We start from the raw sequence: 14853 nt of genomic DNA, 5'->3' as shown, positions 1-14853 counted from the left end.
CTCGAATTTCAAACATTGGAGCCAAGTTAATTGATGTTCTTGTTACTTCGGCTCCTGGCTTAATCACGGATGTGCAGGTTATTAATATGGATGACATATCCGATCATTGTTTAGTATTAAGTAAGTTGAACCTTGAAAAAACCCGTACACCAAAGTCTTTACGTACTTACAGGGACTATTCAAATTTTGTTTTTGTAGATTTTCTTAATGACATTTTAAAAATTAACTGGCAAAATATATTTAACCTTACTGATATTGATGAAATGGTAACTTTTTTCCAAAAAAACGTAATTGATGTATTTGATATTCATGCGCCCTTTAAAACCTCCAAGTTCACTAAAAGTAAAGCTCCATGGATTACTGACAATATACGATTTATGATGAAACTTAGACAAAAAGCCCTCACGAAGTATAAAAAACTAAAAACTGATGCTGCGCTTAATGAATACAAACAAATTAGGAATTTTGTAACGGGTGCAGTACGTAGCGAAAAGAAAGCCTACTTGAATGAACAATTTAAATCTAACCCTACTTGTTTTTGGAAAACATTGAATTCTCTTAACATAACATCTAAAGTTTCTCCTTCCATAATTATTAGCGATTCTCGAAACGCACCTGATGGACTTAATTCTTTTTTTATTAATAGCATTCCCAAGGTAAATACGGTATGCACTAATAATGGCCTTAAAACTAAGTATACCAATAAAGTACACCCTAATGTTAAGAAACTATTTCAATTTAAAGAAGTTTCTGAAAAGCAAGTCGAAAAAATAATTTGTAGTATAAAAACTACTGCAACTGGTTCTGATGGCATGGGCATTAAAATGATTTCACTTTTAGTTCCTTATTTAACATCCTATATAACTTTTATAATTAATAAAGCACTTGTATTATCAAAATTTCCATCTGAATGGAAGAATGCTGATTTACTGCCCATCCCAAAAAATAATACCCCTACGGAATTTTCTCATTATCGACCTATAAGTATATTGCCAACCCTTTCTAAAATATTGGAAAAGGCCATGTATATGCAATTAAATGATTTTTTTAGACTTAATTCCATAATTCCTAGTACTCAGTCAGGGTTTCGATCGCAGCATGGTACCATGACAGCACTATTGCATGTATGTGATGATATTTTTAGTGCTTTGGATAATAGAGAGGTTACTGCATTAGTGCTGCTGGACTATAGCAAAGCGTTTGATACTCTGGATCACTCTCTTCTTCTTACCAAACTAAAATATTTTGGATTACACGAGTCGGCGCTGAGTCTACTTTGTGATTACTTAAGTAATAGAAAGCAAAGAGTGCGCTTAAATTCCACCTTTTCAGAATATTTAAATATTAATCAGGGAGTTCCTCAAGGCAGCATTTTGGGGCCACTACTATTTTTGATTTATACTTGTGATTTTTCTGAATTCCTGCATAACTGCAAGTCTCACCAATATGCAGATGACGTCCAACTCTACTCAGCTTTTCCGATAAATGAACTGATGACTGGCTTAGCACGCATTAATACCGATTTAAATCAAATTGTACAGGTGTCTAATTTTCATGGCTGCTGGCTCTCAACGGTACTAAATCTAAACTATTACTTTTTGGAATGCCTAAATCTTATCATTTGAATTTAAATGTTATTGTCGATGGAAATATTATACAACCATCTGACTGCGAAAGAAACCTAGGCATTCTTCTTGATAATCAGCTTAATTTTGTAAAACATATTTCCAGTATTTTACAAAAAGCCTATTATAAATTGAGAATTCTATACATGCATAAGGATATTTTATCTTCTGATGTTAAACTCAAATTAAGGCCAGCTCTTGCTCAAAAGGACAAGTTAAGCCTACAAAAGCTACTAAATGCTTGCCTAAAGTTTTGCTACGATAGAAGAAAATTTGATCACGTCACTTCGTTATTTCTTGCCTCTGGCTGGTTGACTTTGGATGAACGTTATAAAATCAATATGGCTATTCTTGTTTATAAGGTACTCCATAATAAACTTCCCCAATATCTATATGACAAATTATCCAGTCATAACAGCATACATGGCCGTGAAATGAAATCAAACCTTTTGATACCAAATCATAAAACTTCCAAATTCCAAGGGTCTTTCAGTTATAGTGCGGTTAAGGTATATAATTCATTGCCAAATAACCTTAAAGCTAAAACCTCGGCTGTCTTATTTCGAAAAGCTGTCAAATCTTACTTTTCTAACACTGCGAACTAATAACTAAAATATAAAAAATATATATTTCATTTAATTTTAAGTTATATCACTAATTACTTTTTTTTTATAAACTAGATATAATTATAATTATTTTAATAATTAATTACGTCATGTGATATAAGCAAAATTCTATTTTAGGTTTCTTATAATTTTAGGCTTCTCTTTTTTTCTTTTTTTTCTGTATGTTTTTCATAATGTTTAAAACTTATTCAATTTATTTATTATTTACATTGTTATGCTTTCGTATGTTAAGTTAGCAGTGCGGTTAGATAGAGTAGCCCCAGGCTAGATCTCGCCGAATTTTTGGATAATAACTTTTGTAACTATTTTCGTAATATAAAGGCATTTATTATTATTATTATTAATATTATATTTAAGTGGTTTTGATCTAGTCAAATGGAGGAATTTTCATGCAATATCTGGCATTTGAAGAAGATCATGATGAAGCTATTGATATAATATGTAAATTCGGTTTTTGCAGTGGAAAATGTGTTCGGCTTGGAGGGATTATCAAACTGTATTGATGGTTCGGAGACAGATATCACGTTAGTAAGCAAAGCCAAAGTCAATTTGATCTTAACATTACATTCGTTCTGGTTTATACATGTAAAAGATTCGGGTTTCGCACGTGAAATTAATTTGCTGAGAAAATTACTATCATTTAGACTTGATTGATGTGTGTGAATCAATAGAGCATTACGTCAACCAGGTAAAAGATACTTCTCAGAACTTCAGAGATGTAGCCTTTAGCTTAATCAAGAGTTATTTGGTAGTTTAATGCTTGCTAGATTGACTGACAAGTATGAACCAATGGTTATCGCTATTGAGCATGCGAGGTAGTACCATGAAGAAAGTTAATGAAAGAGATGTTCAGGACCATTTTATGAGCAAGTGTCCAGAAAATAAGAGGGAAAGTGAGAATTCATCCCATGCCTTCAATGCAATTTTTCTCAGAGAATCGCCAGTTAAGGAGATAATAGTGGCAAATAACACCAAGTTGTATATTTAGGTGGTATTGATACCACTACAGTTGCTAAAGAGCAGGTTGCTGTAAAAACTTCAAATATATTGTCTGTGTAAGGTTCGATATAAGTCACCTTATAAAGAATCATAATAAATTAGCTTTTCATAATAAAGGTTGTAACATATTTATTAAATATGATCAACTCACTGCTATTTTTGTGGGTAACGTCTATAAACATTGTTTTAAGAAACCACACTTAAATGTAGCAAGTTTTAATTTAATGAAAAATGGTTTGGTTACCAGTTGTGAGGCACTTTGTGAAGTCTGTTCTAAGGAGAAACAACCAGTCCATTGAAAAAAACATGGTGACTTATATGGTTCAATGGAATAGATATCTCTTGGATGTTCCAGATATTTTATGGATATCTTAGAAGATGATGATTAAAAATGGATGAGGCATTTAAAAAGATTTAAGAATTTAAGAACAAGACTTAGAAGGATACGAGAAATAACATTTTTTGAAGTCACCAAGGCACTGAATCTTATAGCAATAAATTTAATAATTTTTATGAAAAGCTTGGAATTCTGGATGAAGAAACCAATACAACAAAACGGTATCTATGAGCAAATGTATCGTGCTTTGGTTGAAAAGGCTAGAAAAGAAAGTGCTTGTTATATAAGGCAAATCTTGAGAACCTTTTTTGAGCAGAGACTGTGGTTACAGCAGTATATCTGAGGAATCGTGGAAGTTTGAAATGTGAAATAACAGAAAACCTGATGTGAATTTCTATAGGCATATTTGGTAGCACCATTCCCTTGGTGCTGGTTGCAAAAGAGAAGAAGCAAAAGTGGGAGAAGAAATTTAAAAAAATGGCTTTAGTAGATTTCAGTGATAACATTAAAGGATAGAGAATGTACTAAATTCAATTCTTTCAAGAACTACCGGAAATAAATGGTGTTGGTGTGGGAATCAGTCAAACTTATCTGATGATACTTCAGAAGTTAAATTTTAAGGTATTTGAATCAACTAATGTAACAAGTGATGATGATTTTATTATAGAAAAGGTTGATAATAATATTCAGGCTAATGATATGAACTAAGGAGATCCCAGAGGTCGGTGAAGCCAACTGCTTAGATTACTTGCGAATGATCCATTAATTACTAGAAACCGAATGTGGCTATAACAGGATGGAGCTCCTGCACATTTTTTCGAAATGTCACTGAACATTTCAATATGACCTTTGAAGGAAAATGGATTGGAAGGAATGGACCTAATTATTGGCCAGCCAGAACGCCTGACCTAACAAAATTAGATTTTTTTTTATGCGATTTTATAAAAGAAGTTAAACATGGAACAGAGAATACGAGATGCATTTGATCAAGTAACTCCATAAATGTTACATGAAGGAGAAAGTTTTCAGGAATGTAATAATTTATGTTTTGAACAAAACGAAGAACATTGAACACTGGATGTAATAATAATAAAATGATATAATGTTTTTAATATGCTTGTTTAATTATTATCGTGAATATTTGAAAAATGACTAAAGTTGGCTAATATGTTTACGTAGGAAAAAATGTTTATTTATTAATTCTTCAATAAATGCATAATTATATACAGGGTGTTCCATTGAAAAAAAGCGAGAAATGAAGCTTTGAAATTCGTAAAATTTCAATGATAACTACAAACACACTGTATATGACAGAAAGAAGCTATTGAAATTCAAAATAAGCGTCAATTTTAAAAATCCGAATTTACATAATATTGATATTAAATTGATATTTCTGATATCAAGATGAAATTAAATGATGTAGTGATTCGTTATTTTTTCTTGGTAGAAAAAATTATTGTAACTGCGCATGACAAAGTAGCCATAATTAGCACATATAAGTACTAGCCTAAAGTGGTCCCAAAACATTTTTTAAGAGATTAAAATTTTTTTTTAGGCTTTATGAAAACCGACGCACTGTTGCAGGACCCTGTATATTACAAATGTAAAAATCCCAACAGATTTAAAATCCAATTCAAAGATATGACTTTTCTAATAAATACGATGGAAACATGTTCAGAAATTAAATTGTTCTGTGAAACTCCACCCTTAAATCAATCCCTCATTAAATCCACCCAAATTGAGAGGGAGAAACATTCAGCAAAGCAATGTTTCAAATAACATTTGAAATAAACAAATCGTGCCCCAACCGCTCTGTTCATAAACATTTTGCGAACATCTGGAAAGAAACACCGCATTGCGGCCTCCTGGAACCATCAACTGTGAAACGTATATAAGTTTTCGTCTAAATTAATTTTCTAGGTGTTCTGTTGTATATCAGGGTGTGTGTGTGTGTGCTTGTACACGGGACTCCCATTTTATCCCGGTTTTATACTTTGACTGTTATGATAAACGACCGTGAGCATCAGACACTTTTTCCCTTGTAAAATGTAAATCAAACAGACTATAAATAACCTTAAAAAGACTAAAATAACCTTTATAAGAAAGTCTATAGGATATCTTATCTTATACGCTGAGAAGTTTATGTATGAGGCAATTTTTATGCTTCTGACTGACAACCCTCCCAAACACTTCAAAGGTGACGAGCTAGTATATTGCCTTATGTATTTTTTTTTGTTTTGACTATATATGTACTTTTGATACGTTTTTAAATATAAAATGTCTTTCTTCATCTTTATGGGGCAGCTATAAAAAGCTATCATGTATTTTATTTTTTAAAACTCTATAAAACCGGAGTGTTTGCGCGTCTGTAGTAGCACAGGTTATATCTGTGATAATACTAATAGGCTTTCTATGTACTTCTTTATATATCAGAAATATTATGTAAAGCAGAACAGCGGCTTTGCAAAGTTCTTTTAAATTTATTGGCATTCGAATATGAAATAGTCTTTTCAACTAATTAAAATAATTATTTCTAGAAAAACTTTTAAGGCGAATTAAATCAAAACTCTTGTTAGAACAAAATAACAATTTTTACTGACAAAGTTGAATTATTCTTTGTTGTATACCTACGAATAAAAAAAAAATTAGAGGAAAAATTAAAAACGAAATTTGGGATCATCCTTTTTTCGTCCTTTACTCTTTGGTTTACGATTTTGTTGATTTTGATCATTTTTTGGCTTAGCTGGGATATGTGCTATACTAAAGGATTTTTTTTTGTTTCAGATATCGCTTTTCTCAATGGAAAACTTAAAATTGCAGGTAAGTTATCGACTTTTTATGATTAAATAAGATTTTCATAATTTATTGTTTAAATTCATATTAAAAATATCTATCTTAGCATGATAAATCATCATTTTTTTTTAAATTTATGACACTGGTTGAACCAGTTTCTCTATTTGTAATAAAACAAAAAAAAACTAAAGTTCAAGGTCTTTGTTTACTGAAATTATACCTCATTCGGTAGAAAACAATAAAATAGTTAAATTGGTTCAAATTACTACAATTTACATATACATATTTGTATGTAACCTTTATACCCAAAAAATAATTTTATTACATTGAGATTAACTCCAAAATATAAATATTCCTATTAATATTCGTTGTATATATATAACTCTCGATATAGAGAAATACTTTATGATAATATTAAACGTATTTAATAACTGTCCTAATAAATAAGAATATAAAATATTAATTTATGGTGAAAACAGCATCCCAGAATATGATTATCTAGATCTCCACATTGCCACATACACTTTTTCATCCACGTTAAATCCTATTTTGTTTATAAAATTAATACTTAAAAGTATATTTTTATTATAGACGAAACACTGGAACTCTATGGAAATCGGATTATCAAAAGGCTTCATAGGTATTTCTATCCGAATTCCTTATTTCAAGAAAATAATTTTGTTAAGCACTATGAAGTATTTTGCCTTTATTTTTATAGTAATATTAAAAAAAGCTTCGGATAAATTTATTATGAAAATTTTACAGAAATTTTTTCCGCTATTCTACAACAATGAGATTCCTAAAGCTTAAAATGTATAGTTAGATGGCCGCAGCTTAAATTGTTTCGCAAAACTTAAAGGAAAACCGCAACCGCTGCCACTCGAACACGAAATGCCACAGAATAACATTTCGTTGCAAAACGTGTACTTGAGTTGTGCTCAAAATGTCGTCTTATTTCTTAAGATTTAGAACGACCGCACCATGACTGTACAACTACGTTTACGTCGTGATTTCCGTTAAAATTTCACCTTAAAAAAAAAAATTCTGCAGCGAACAGGACATGGAAAAAAAGCTTGTTTCTATAAACCCATTTCTCTCCCGCCGGAAAATCCCGCAAATTTTCCACAAAATGAATACGCGCTCTAAATAAATCTTAAGACAAAGCTCGCCCTTAATACTTCCCCCGGTTTTAAATTAAAATGCAAAGGACACAAAATAAAACGAGAGGAGACAGATAAAATGTCCCCGACGGCATACGATGTTCGCCTTCGTCGTGGTTAATTTCTTATTCGAATAAGACACGCTTTTTTTTCGAGAAAACGGTATTAAAAACGACCAAATAGCGACTATCACGCTAAGGCGTCTCTCGGTTAACTTATGAATTTCGAATAGTCACGCTATATCGAAAAGTGGTTGAAAGCGATTGTTTAATGCCTATTTATTACTGTCTACGCCTACATTTTTTTTAAATATTTTTAGAATATACGCTTGGACTAATAAGCTCCTCCTACCTCAATGGGAAAGCTTGCGGCGCATATGGCTTGCGTACATTGGCAACACATATACCTATATATAGTCCGGGAGGCAGTGAATTTTTTTGGACTTATTTTCGGTAAAAATGAAATAGTTTGATGGGATGGTGACCTAAAATGACAATTTGTAAGTCTCGCTGAAATTTTCGAATAACTGCACAACTTCAAGAAAATAATAAGTAGAGATTTTTTCCAGTCATAAATATTTGGCATGTATTAAAATGGACCATTTAATAATTGAAAGGCACATCTCCCAAAAATTTAATCTCTAGATATAAAGCATGAGCCATTTTAAATATCATAATTCTTTGCACTATTAACAGATCTATCTATACATTAATACGTTGAGATATTGCTCCCCAAACCAATATTTTAGTAGGAAATTTAGAAAGTTAAGCGGTAACATTTTCTCTTGAAAGGATTTTGAGATGGTTTGCACCAATCTGGAAGCAACTCTCGTCAGGTATAAGAATGTTGCTGAAAACTCCCTTCTTCGGTGCTGTTGTAGAGGTGTTATTGCAGGTATCTTTTTTTGGTTTCCTGGACATATACCCTTGTCTTTTGAGTGCCATGCGGACAATTTCTGGACACACATTTATTCTCCGTTGATCTCTAAATCTGCTGGTCAGTTTTCAAGGCCCTAGGCTCGATTTTTTCCACCTAATTTCACTAAATTGTTTCTGCGAAATCACTTGTCAATCAATTGCATTAGTTTTTTAACGTTTCGGACATAAAACCAGAATACTTCAGTCAACAATATTTGATAGCTACTGTTATTATGCCGTTTTATCCATCATAGTCCACTATCGGCAGAATCTACTTGACGCATTAATTTTGTCTTAAAATGCTACGAATAGAAAATATATTAAAATTAGAAGAAATTCAAATCAAAACAAAATTCGGGATACTAATAAGGCGGATAGTATATAAGAAAATAATAATACAAAAATATATGTATTTATATCGTTTATCCATCTCTCTCGTTTGTGGGGAAAAACGAGAGAACAATTATTTTTTATAAATTATTTTTATTATGATTTTAATTTATCTATTTCTGCGGAAGGTCAAATATTAAAATATGTTTGTTTTTATCATTATTTTAAACTTTTAAAGACAATTATTTCTTATTAGGACATCGTGATATTATCTTTAAAAATGTCTATGAAAATATATATTTTTTCAAATGGGACAAGGAATCATTGTTGTCATTGTCAATGCTATTGCCTGCAATTTTTATTTACTTTTAGCCCCCTTAACATTTGCATCTGGGTATGAACTATCCTTAACACAATAAACACAGAATAGTAATACTTTTCTTATTATTATGCGAATTCACTGCCACGATATTAAACTACACGATAAGCAAACTCGCCAACCGGTGCTCAATCGTGAATTCACGTTCACAGGTTATATTCACAGCGAATAGAAAATCGCGTTAACAGTTATACCTGTGAATTCAAATTCACGACTTAGCTCAAGCCTTCTATTGACACACTTGAGATTTCTTAATAACATATGCGCTCGGGCTAAACGACTCCAGAACATACAATGGGTGGAGTTTTATAGTCAGCGCGTGTATGTAATAATACTATGCATAGAAGCTTAAGATATTATAAGAGGTTTTACTACTAAGTTTAGTATTTGTTCTTATAGAGTTGTAAATATCGGGAGCAAATACAACGAAATAGGCACGAAAAAAAAATCTCACAATATTTCTTTGACTTTAACATTTTTTATTTGTTTTTCATTGATTGCTCTTCAGTTCGAGAGAGTCCCCAGTAAATATTTTACTTGAAAAAACAAAAACTGGATTCGAACAAACACGGAATTTTTCACAGACCAGTGAATCCATGAGATATAAAAAAACAGGCAAAAAGTTTATTTTTAGAAGAATTTAAAAAATCCGAATACTTTCTAGACGCACTAGGAAATATATGTATATATATTTTAGCTGATGCATTGTTGTCAATTTCAATACATTTTTATAAAGCATTCATTACATATTGACACACTTAAGATTTCCTAATGACATATGCGCTCGGGCTAAATAGCTGTAGGACATGCGATGGTTCAGAGTGAGATAAACGCTATTGCGTCTGATATTTAAAACTTGCTATGGGTGGAGTTTTATAGTCGGCGCGTGTATGTAATAATATTTTGCATAGAAGCTTAAGATATGAGTATTTTTTCTTATAGAGTTAGCAAATACAACGAAATAGACACGAAAAAAAATCTCAAATGATTTCTTTGACTTTAACATTTTTTATTTGTTTTTCATTGATTGCTCTTCAGTTTGAGAGAGTCCCCAGTAAATATTTTACTTGAAAAAACAAAAACTGGATTCGAACAAACAAGGAATTTTTCACAGACCAGTGAATCCATGAGATATAAAGAAAACAGGCAAAAAGTTTATTTTTAGAAGAATTAAAAAAATCCGAATACTTTCTAGACGGACTAGAAAATATATGTATATATATTTTAGCTGATGCATTGTTGTCAATTTCAATACATTTTTATAAAGCATTCATTATATATTGACATACTTAAGATTTCTTAATGATATATGCGCTCGGGCTAAATAGCTGTAGGACATGCGATGGTTCAGAGTGAGATAAACGCTATTGCGTCTGATATTTAAAACTTGCTATGGGTGGAGTTTTATAGTCAGCGCGTATATGTAATAATATTTTGCATAGAAGCTTAAGATATGAGTATTTTTTCCTATAGAGTTGTAAATATCGAGAGCAAATACAACGAAAAAAAATCTCAAATGATTTCTTTGACTTTAGCATTTTTTAATTGTTTTTCATTGATTGCTCTTCAGTTCGAAAGAGTCCCCAGTAAATATTTTACTTGAAAAAACAAAAACTGGATTCGAACAAACAAGGAATTTTTTACAGACCAGTGAATCCATGAGATATAAAAAAACAGGCAAAAAGTTTATTTTTATAAGAATAAAAAAAATCCTCCGCGCCTTAAAACCGGCGCAGGAACGAATACAAGTTTGTGTATCCGAATTACAAATTTCGGTATCAAAAACAAATTTGATATAAAAAAAATATTAAGGGAATTCGGGGGAGTATGTGGAATTATTTTTGAATTTGGGCCAGGGGCGAGTCGCCTCCACGCTCCTGTTTTCTCCCTTTTTCCATTATTCGAGGCGCTGTTTTGCCGTGTATTTATACGCGGGATCTTCGAATCGCTTTTTAGTCGTCCCCGGGATATATTCGAGAAACTACTTTCGGGCGAGGAAACAAGATATATGAAATGTTTTTGTCCCTGTGAAAAATAAGTCGTCATCAGGTATTTCTGGATTATAATATTTTTCTGCCAGCTACTTGGGAACTGAGTTTGCCCAGCTATTATCCAGATAAATGGAACGCTTTCATAATTGAACGTTTGATATTTGGGCAACTTTTTTTATTTTTTTATGGACTAGTTTTGCAAATGGCATAGGTAAAAGTAATATTCCCTTTTGAAATATCTAATTAACAAAGCATGGCTTGTAGACATTTTGGTTCATTTTAAGCATCCTGGAAAAAAGGCTTAGGAAGCAATTCTACCTTAAAAAGGCCTGAACTGGATAAAAAGAACATAATAAATATTTATATTCCACTTGATTTTACTTCCATTATTTGAGATAAATGGAACATTTTCATAATTTTATTACACAATTGTTATTTGGGCAGTTTTTATTCTTGCAAATAGCAAGCACAGGCAAAGGCAATATCACCTGGAGGCTACACCAGAAAGATAAGAAAAGGAAGTGCTCCATTTTCTTAAATGAAAATGTAAAATACTAGTAAAGAGCTTTAAAAAGGCTCATATATTTTAAAAAATTCAATTAACCATCCACGGATAGTAGACATTTTGGTAACAATTAATTTTTTAAAGCGTCCTAGAAGAATTGCCAACATCTCAAGTATCTGTAAAAGGATAAATATTCATATTAAAAAACAGATTTATAAAGTTAATTAGGAGCAAGTAGTTCAGAGGGAGCAATTCCACCTAAAAAAGGCCTGAACAGACGTTTATATTTCGAAAACGCAAAGTAAGTAGTTTGGAACAATTTGACTTGACTCAAGTTGCTGTAAGAAGCATTTTATGAAACGGAAATATGAAATATTAGTAAAGATCTTTAAAAAGGCTGATATATTTTGAAAAATGTAATTAACCATGCATGGATAGTTGACATTTTGGTAACAATTAATTTTTTAAAGCATCTTGAAAGAATTGGCAATAATTCAACTGCCTGTAAAAGGATAAATATTCATATTAAAAACCAAATTTATAAAGTTAATTAGGAGCAAGTATTTAGCAGTAGTTCAGAAGAAGCAGTTCCACCTAAAAAAGGCCTGAACAGGATAAACAAGTACTTTGGAACATATGTCTTAAGAAGCATTTTCTTAAATAGAAATATTGGTAAAGAGCATGCTTAATAAATGTAATTTATCAAGCATGGATAGATATCTTGGTTCAAAAGGTCAAACGGAAAGTGCTAAGTTCGTCGTCTATAGTCATTGTTAATGATTGAAAAATTAATGGCAGTGGAAGCCTATAGTGGCAAAAAGGAACTGGTATTTTTTATTTTTTTGGAAGTGAATTAAAGTAAGAATCTTAATAATTGTATTCTATTTCAGGCAACTACACTATGCTCAATAGCTTGGAATGAATACAATAATATGTTTCTTTCAGGCAGTTGCAGAAAGACCAAGTATCCCCTTTTAGGCATTTAAGCTATTTTAGTTCTTAACTACCTAGAATAAACAAAATATTATTCTTTTCCAGGCAGTTCTAGAACGATCAAATAAAATAGCTGGTAGTGACAAATTTCCTGGAATAAATGAAATGAATATTTTGTTCCTGGTAATCCCAAAAAAATGGTAAAAAATTAAGAGTATCAGGTACCAACTGCTTGGTCTAAATAGAATAATATATTTCTTCTAGGCAATCCATTTTTAAGCAGTTAAGCTATATAATTTTTCAACTACCTCGACTGAAATTATTATTTTTGTTTGAGACAGTTTTTATTGAAATACTTGGATTTCTATAGGCAGTTAAACTGGCTTTCAATTCCACCTAAAATAGGCTTGAACATTCACAACCAAGAAACCAAATATAAACGTCGTGTATGCCAACTTTCGTGGCTTCTCATTTTATAAACTATTTTAAAGAATCTATGTAAATCTGTCATTTTCTTGTGCGTTTGTTTCTTTGATTCTCCTGAACTTGCTGCTAGTAAAATTTCGTATACTCTTGAGAAATACCCTTTCATTCTTCTATAAGCATTTCAGATAGCTGTTCCAGGGTTTTTGGCGGAGTCCTTCCGAATGCATTAAGATCTGGCGATCTCTCTGGCCAATCTATTACATCCGTATCCGTATCTTGCAAGAGCCTTCTTACTATGAGGGCTGTGTGTGGTCGAGCATATTATGAATTAATGAAAACTTATTACCAACAAATGGGGCAAAACATACCGTTGTAAATGTCAGCATTTAAAGTATCTTGCTGAAATGTAGGTAGGATGAGCACCTAAGCTTATTCTTCCCCAAACCCAGAAGCATCTAACTGACGAATATTGGTTTGTTGGAATTTAGTTCCAGGTCTTTTATATACTCGTTAATCATTTGTCGAGAGAATAAATTATTATATTAATAAAAATAAAAACAAGAATAAACGGTATATAATCTGCTCCGGTATTTTTATTAATTGTGTGAGTGCTACTATCCATAGTTTATAAGTGCTAAACGTTTGCTGGACAGTTGAGTTTTTTAAATTTATTTCGCCCTTCTATACCGGAATCAAGTGCCTTTGTAAGGTACTAATTTTTTAATTTGGTTTTGACATTCTGATAGTAACTATGGCACTTCCGTAATAAAAGTTTTGAACAGATCGCAAAAATTTAGATCTCAACTAGAACTCATTCAGTCCAGATGCTTATAGAGGTACTCCTGAAGGCAAAAAGGTAGTTTCCATTTTAATGGTATTTTGTGCCAAAATAACGAAAAGATGCTCTTAAACATTGTTCGGTTTATTAATGATACAACTGATCTGGCAATTCAGAAATCCTCATTTCTTTCATTTATTCATCTACATCTAAATTTAAAGTAATTTAAAAAGAAACTAAAATTTTTTGAGATGATTATCCATTACAGCAACAGCAACGAAAGCATGTTGGAGGAATTACATAAATATTTATATACAGAAAAAGCATAAATATTGATATAATACAACGCACTTATAAGGTTAATTAAAAGCAATTACTTGGAAGTAGTTCCTAGGAAGCAATTCTACCTAAAAAAGGCCTGAACAGGACAAATATTTATTATATAAGTAGGACAAATTAATATAACTCCAAGTTCAAAAGATATCCAGTAGTAAATCATCATGTAAATTCACAACCAAAAGGCCAGATATAAACGTCGTATGTGCCAACCTGCATGAACACTTGGACTATTGTTCAACAAAGTAAACTTCTACATTATAACAAGACCAAGAGAGAAAAAAAAATTATCCTGGAGGATTAATAAGCATACTGGAGAATTTGGCAATGACCCAAGTACCTGAAAAAACATAATATTTATAATACAAAAACAGACTTATAAAGGTAATTAAGAGCAAGTACTTAGCATTAATTCCTAGAGAGCAGTTCCACCCAAAAAAGGCCTGAACACGACAAATATTTATTTTATGAAGTGAGTAGGGCAAATTAAGAGAATTACAGGTAGTAAATTAAGATCCTACAATAAGATATAAATAAATCTTACTTAGCAGTGGTTTCTAGGGAGCAATTCCACCTAAAAAAAGGCCTGAACTAGGTGTAGCTCTGTAGTCCAAGAGGCTTTGCAAATAACTGCTCTTATTTCTAATCTGCACCCTGAAAATATAGTCCATTTATTGTTCGTTCTCGTTATTGTAGATAATTGCGAGTCTCAGCTAGA

The 14853-nt window shown here is 31.6% G+C and overlaps 1 protein-coding gene across 2 annotated transcripts in view; it reads left to right on the top strand.

Annotated features, from left to right (window-relative positions):
• Positions 1-14853, top strand: part of LOC126743828 (insulin-like growth factor-binding protein complex acid labile subunit) — a 185307-nt gene that overhangs the window by 161881 nt on the left and 8573 nt on the right. For both annotated transcript variants that reach the window (XM_050451056.1, XM_050451057.1), the window contains one exon: positions 6372-6407. In XM_050451056.1, the coding sequence (XP_050307013.1) occupies positions 6372-6407 (36 nt within the window). The remainder of the gene's footprint in view (positions 1-6371; positions 6408-14853) is intronic.

The sequence above is a fragment of the Anthonomus grandis genome, chromosome 13, assembly GCF_022605725.1.
Source record: "Anthonomus grandis grandis chromosome 13, icAntGran1.3, whole genome shotgun sequence".
NCBI classification, from domain to species: domain Eukaryota; kingdom Metazoa; phylum Arthropoda; class Insecta; order Coleoptera; family Curculionidae; genus Anthonomus; species Anthonomus grandis.
The sequence above is the reverse complement of the archived record's forward strand: the minus strand, read 5'-3'. Positions and strand labels throughout refer to the sequence as shown.